This window comes from Dama dama, chromosome 20, assembly GCF_033118175.1.
Source record: "Dama dama isolate Ldn47 chromosome 20, ASM3311817v1, whole genome shotgun sequence".
Taxonomy (NCBI): domain Eukaryota; kingdom Metazoa; phylum Chordata; class Mammalia; order Artiodactyla; family Cervidae; genus Dama; species Dama dama.
Window position 1 is genome coordinate 5,224,769 of NC_083700.1, and position 6,272 is coordinate 5,231,040.

At 42.6% G+C, this 6,272-nt stretch overlaps 1 protein-coding gene across 1 annotated transcript; it reads left to right on the forward strand.

Moving 5' to 3' along the window:
- Positions 1-3,538: 3,538 nt before the first annotated feature.
- LOC133040043 (small nuclear ribonucleoprotein E-like) lies at positions 3,539-3,984 on the forward strand. Its single transcript, XM_061119786.1, has one exon. It carries the CDS (start codon positions 3,547-3,549, stop codon positions 3,823-3,825), a length of 279 nt encoding a protein of 92 aa, XP_060975769.1. The 5' UTR covers positions 3,539-3,546; the 3' UTR covers positions 3,826-3,984.
- Positions 3,985-6,272: the final 2,288 nt, after the last annotated feature.

A 6,272-nucleotide genomic window follows, 5' to 3' on the forward strand; every position in this document is an offset into this window, starting at 1 on the left:
GGGGGACCCTGGTGGGCTTCCATCTATGAGGTCGCACAGAGTCGGACACGACTAAAGCGACTTAGCAGCAGCAGCAGAGATCTCTTCAAGAAAATTAGAGATACCGAGGGAATATTTCATGCAAAGATAGGCACAATAAAGGACAGAAATGGTATGGACCTAACAGAAGCAGAAGATATTAAGAAGAGGTGGCAAGAATACATAGAAGACCTATACAAAAAAGATATTAATGACCTGAATAACCATGATGATATGATCACTCACCTAGAGCCAGACATACTGGAGTGTGAAGTCAAATGGGCCTTAGGAATCATCACTATGAACAAAGCTAGTGGAGGTGATGAATTTCCAGCTGAGCTATTTCCAATCCTAAAAGATAATGCTGTTAAAGTGCTGCACTCAATATGCCAGCAAATTTGGAAAACCCAGCAGTGGCCACAGGACTGGAAAAGGTCAGTTTTCATTCCAATCACACAAAAGGGCAATGCCAAAGAATTTTCAAACTACCACACAATTGCATTCATTTACATGCTAGCAAGACCATGCTCAAAATCCTCCAAGCTAGGCTTCAACAGTACATGAATTGAAAACTTCCAGATGTACAAGCTGAATTTAGAAAAGGCAGAGGAACCAGAGATCAAATTAACAACATCCATTGGATCATAGAAAAAGCAAGAAAATTGCAGAAAAACAACTACTTCTGCTTCATTGGCTATGCCAAAGCCTTTAACTGTGTGGATCACAACAAACTGGAAACTTATTCAAGAGATGGGAATACCAGACCTGCCTTCTGAGAAACCTGTATGCAGGTCAAGAATCAACAGAACCAGACATGAAACAACAGACTGGTTCAACATTGGGAAAGGAGTGTGTCAAAGCTGTATATTATCACCATGTTTATTTAACTAATCTGCAGAGTACATCATGCGAAATGCCAGGCTGGATGAAGCACAAGCTGGAGTCAAGATTGCTGGGAGAAATAGCAATAACCTCAGATATGCAGATGACACCACCTTTATGGCAGAAAGAGAAGAGGAACTGAAGAGCCTCTTGATGAAAAGTTTAAGAGGAGAGTGAGAAGGCTAGCTTAAAGCTCAACATTCAAAAAACTAAGATCATGCCATCCAATCCCATCATTTCATGGCATATAAATGAGGAAACAATAGAAACAGTGAAAGATTTTATTTTCTAGTGCTCCAAAATCACTGCTGAGGGTGGCCACAGCCATAAAAATCAAAAGACGCTTGCCCCTTGAAAGAAAATCTATGACAAACCTGGACAGTATATTAAAAAATGGAGACATCACTTTGTCAACAAAGGTCCATATAGTCAGTGAAAGTGAAAGTCCCTCAGTCATGTCTGACTCTTTGTGACCCCATGGACTATACAGTCCATGGAATTTTCTAGGCCAGAATACTGGAGTGGGTAGGCTTTCCCTTCTCCAGGGGATCTTCCCAACCCAGGGATTGAACCCAGGTCTCCCGCATTTCAGACAGATTCTTTACCAGCTGAATAAACAAGGGAAGCCCCTCCTGTAGTCAAAGCTATGGTTTTTCCAGTAGTCTTATATGGATGTGTTTTGGACCATAAAAAAGGCTAAGTGCTAAAGAATTGGTGCTTTCTAACTGTCGTGTTGGAGAAGACTCTTGAGAGTCCCTTGGACTACAAGGAGATCAAACCAGTCAATTCTAAGGAAAATCAACTCAGTGTTCATTGGAAGACTGATGCTGAAGCTGAAGCTCCAATACTTTGGCCACCTGATGTGAAGAGCCAACTCAGTGGAAAAGACACTGATGCTGAGAGGGATAGAAGGCAGAAGGAGAAGGGGGTAACTAAGGAAGAGATGTTAGATGGCAGCACCAACTCAATGGACATGAGTTTGACCTAGCTCCAGGAGATAGTGAAGGACAAGGATGCCTGGTGTGCTGCAGTCCATGGAAACACAAAGAGTTGGACTCAACAGAGCAACTGAACAACAAAAATTTTAAGAAGTACTAATGATGGGTAACAACACTAAGATGTGTGATGAAGTTACAACCCTCACCCATGTGAATTTCTTCTCGTTCATCCTCACCAAGGCCTTATTCCAAGATGGGAACCATCTGAAGGAATCACAAGATGTGGGTTGTATGTGTTAAAGATTATGGGATCCATGCAGGCTACAGTATTGGGAAAATGTGTTTCTGGCTCTTGAACCTATCATATTTACTTTGTTGCCTCTACCCTGCTGAAAATAGCAAGGAGTTAAAGACTAAGAGGTAGACCTTAGAAAGTCAGAAACCTATTTTAAATGGCAATCCATGGCTGATTCATATCAATGTATGACAAAACCCACTGGAAAAAAAAAATAATAATAATAAAAATTAAAAAAAAAAAAAAAAAAGAGGGGAAGATAATGACTGTGAGTTCTCCCTGTGTCCCCATTAAATTGTGAATGGCTTTTCCCTGCTCCACTCCTTAGGCCCTTCCTCCTATGTCTTTAAACTTCAGTCTTTCTCTTCCTCCATCGGCACAGATGTATCTTCATAAAAAATAAATTCACATTATCTCCCACCCACGTCTGTTGGTTCTGGAGGTCTGTAAGAGCAGCTCCAAATCCTTGGCTTGCTCTTCTAGGTCTTTCACAGCCTGGCCCCCAGCTACTCTCCAGCTCCCTCTCTTCACACTTCCTGGGTGACCTCTGCTTCAGTAATCCAGCGCTCACCACCATTTCTCCAAGACCACCATGACCTTTGGATTAGTCTTCATGAGCTGCTGTAATAAAATACCATAGGCTTGGAAGTCCAAGATCAAGGTGAAAGTATTCATTTCTTGGTGAGAGCTCTCCTCCTGGATTGCAGGTGTCCGCCTCCTCCTTGTATCTCTGATATCGCTTCCTCTTCCTAGAAGGGCACTAGTTCCATGGGAGGGCGGGGGGTCTCCACCCTCATGATCACAGCTAAGCTTGTAAGAGACTGCCTCCTCTTGGAAACCATCTTTGGCTCCCCTCTGGGTGCCTTTGTCTAGGCCTTAAAGAAGTTGGCACTTTGCGTGAGAATGCAGTTACGTGTCCATCTCTCCCTGGAGTCTCGAGGGACTGGACTCCGGTGTCCTCTTTGAAGCCCCTGTGTCTAGTACAGGTGTAGTGTAGTCTATTGAATGACTGAATAACACAGCAACAAAGTCACAGCTACTCCAAGTGAAAATCAACATTTACCCTTGATTGGGAGCATTTATTCTGTGCTGAGATGCTCTCCTAAATGCTCCACAGGCCTCATCAATCTTCATTCTCATCTCAGTCCTTTCAGGAAAGTGAATTTACTATCCCCATTTTACAAGGAATATAAGTGTTAATTTGGTCAAGAACTGGAGTTCTTTACTCTGTCTAGGCGGCAAGAGCTTATGAGGCTCAGACATATCATCAACTGGATGCTTTTATTTAAAGCTTTAAAATACTTAAGTATAACATTTATCAATCTATTCTAACATGTTGGAAACTCTCATGCATTAAGAATGAATATGCTGGAGAGAGAGTGTGGAGCAGTGTTGTGCCTGTGAGTGTCCAGCATGGCGTACCGGGGCCAGGGCCAGAAGGTGCAGAAGGTGATGGTGCAGCCCATCAATCTCATCTTCAGATGCTTGCAAAATAGATCTCGGATTCAGGTGTGGCTTTATGAGCAAGTGAATATGCGGATAGAAGGCTGTATCATTGGTTTTGATGAGTATATGAACCTCGTATTAGATGATGCAGAAGAGATTCATTCTAAAACAAAGTCAAGAAAACAACTGGGTCGGATCATGCTAAAAGGAGATAACATTACCCTACTCCAAAGTGTCTCCAACTAGAAGTGATAGATGAAGTGAGAAATTGTTTGGCAATACCGTTGGGTTTTTTAGGTGTCTTTTGTTACAGATGTAGTTCTAAAACTTGTATTCATATTGTTCTGCTCACCCTTATGTTATTACCAGATGACAATAAATGCTGTGGGACTGTTTTTATAAAAAAAAAAAGAATGAATATGCTGACCACAAGTTCAGTGTAACCCCTAAGGCAACCTCCAAAACAGAGCTATTACTTAGCATTTTCTTAACCTGATGTCCTTTTTTGTTTGTATCAAAGTTGTAAAACTTTCTTTCACAAGATTCTCAGCTAGGTTGTTTAACAGAGCCACTCGGCCTTACCCTAGTAAGTATGACTCAGGCTTAGGTGCCATTCAAAGCTGTTTTTCCTACTTGTTTCCCAGGCAATTTCCATGCTAGCTTTAGCAGACACTGCTTAGTGGCGTATGCCTGCTTTGGTGTACAATTTGAAGCACGAAAATCTCTTTAGTGAAAAATTAAGCCAGCCTACAAAATCAGGCTCTGAGAAAACTTCTATTAGAGGGACAGATTAGATGATGGTTGCATCTTTCTAGGTAACTATAACAATAATAAAAAGAACGATAGTTTCTCAAGACCCTCCTGTATTTCTGCATAGTCTATAAGGTTGGCGGACTTTCCACACCTCACAGAGGAAGAAATTGAGAATCAGGAAGTTGTGTAACTTGGTCAGTGAGAGGACGGGGATTCGGGAGCTGAACCAAGGTTAGACTGAGATCCCACGCTTTTCTCCCGTGAGCTACAAAGCAGGATGGTGCCAGCAGTACCCTGTCTGCAGGCATCCAACATTTTAATCTGGTTTGTAAAACCATCAATTCATGCTCCGCTGACGTGACCTAGTGCTCATTCCCGGCCTCCGTATTTCTAGCGGGGGGTTTCACATCCTGTATTACCAGGGTCGACCTGTCCCAGAAGTCTGCTCACTCTTTTGTAGGGTTGGAAAATGTCCTCTGGACCTTTTCCCTGAGCAGAAGAAGGGTGCAGCCAGGGTAATGACATAGTGGGTGACAGCTGGCATAGTATTGAATAGCTTGATAGCAGGGACACTGACTGACTTGCTTAGTGGGACATATTTAAACCTGTCCCTGACCTTTCCCCAGGCTCTCTGCCTCCGTCTTATCTTGTTTCTACTTCTGGTGTGAAGGGTCTAGACCAATTTAATGATGAATAATGATAAAACCCAAGAAATGTTCTTATTAAGTCAACTTTTTATCTTGAAGATGGGAATTATGTGGGCAGGTAAAAACTCCAGGTGAATCCCATGTAAAGACCCGGGTGGCCGTTCTCACTCTTTCACACACAGAGAATCTTCTTGGAGACTGCAGCTTTAGAAAGCTGGAGCGATTTGAAAATACATAATTCTCTAGGCTATAAAATTTACTCCACTAGATTCAATCTAATCCCTTGAGCCAAAGATCAAACTCTTTGCCAGATGTGGTTTTCCAGTGTCATTTCAGCCTTCAGGTGGGAAAGCGATTGTTTATAGGTTCTAATATTAAGAAGCTATGTCTCTATAAGCCAAAAGGACGTGCGGGTCAGAGCAATTAACTGGGCAGTTCAGTCTGCAAACTTGGACCTTTACTGCCCAGAGTAGTCTAGACTGGGCAGATACATTGATCCTGGTTTTAATTTTGTAGTTTATCAGTGTTCAGAAATTTGGTTTATTTCAGAGCTTTATTTAACTACTTGCTTTTTGAAACTGGCCTTGAATTAGTGCTTCCTTCATTTCTTTTTCTCTCTCTTTGGTATGTTCTCCACAGCTGAAACCAGGGGCTGGAGAGTGTTGAAATGAAATGCCAGAGCCATCCATTGCAGGCTTCCAGGATGGCTCTGGCCGTGGGAGTCCAGTGACCCTGGGAGGCTGAGATGGACTCAGTTCTTCTGACTTAATGTGGCTGGAGGAGCCCCAGCTCTGGAATTTTATCATGATCTTTCATGCTGGGGGTTCAGCCAGCCCATGGGAAATTGGACTTGGGCGGGGCCACCTGGCAACAAATCCAAACTGAAATAGGAATCTGCTCTTTAAGGCTGACTGTGAAAATGTACATGGGCCCACAGCCCAGCCCAGATGCCTAAAGGACCTTGGGAAGGGAGGACGTGGGATCGAAAAAACTTTTAGCCACACAATGAAAACACCGCTTATTCAACCGGCATTTCTTTATGCACTAAGCCTGGAATATGGGAAGGGCCACTGAATGTCTTCTCAGGCCCATAAACAATGGCAGGGGCAAGTATTCCAGGAACCTGTTTTGAAAGATGTTGTAGATTTTTTTTTTTTGACAGTCCTAACTACTTTTAATTTTTAAAAACTTTTTCTCATATTGGAGTACAACCAATTAACAATGCTGTCATAGTTTCAGGGGGACAGCAAAGGGACTCAGCCATATGCATGTACACATATCCATTCTCCCCCA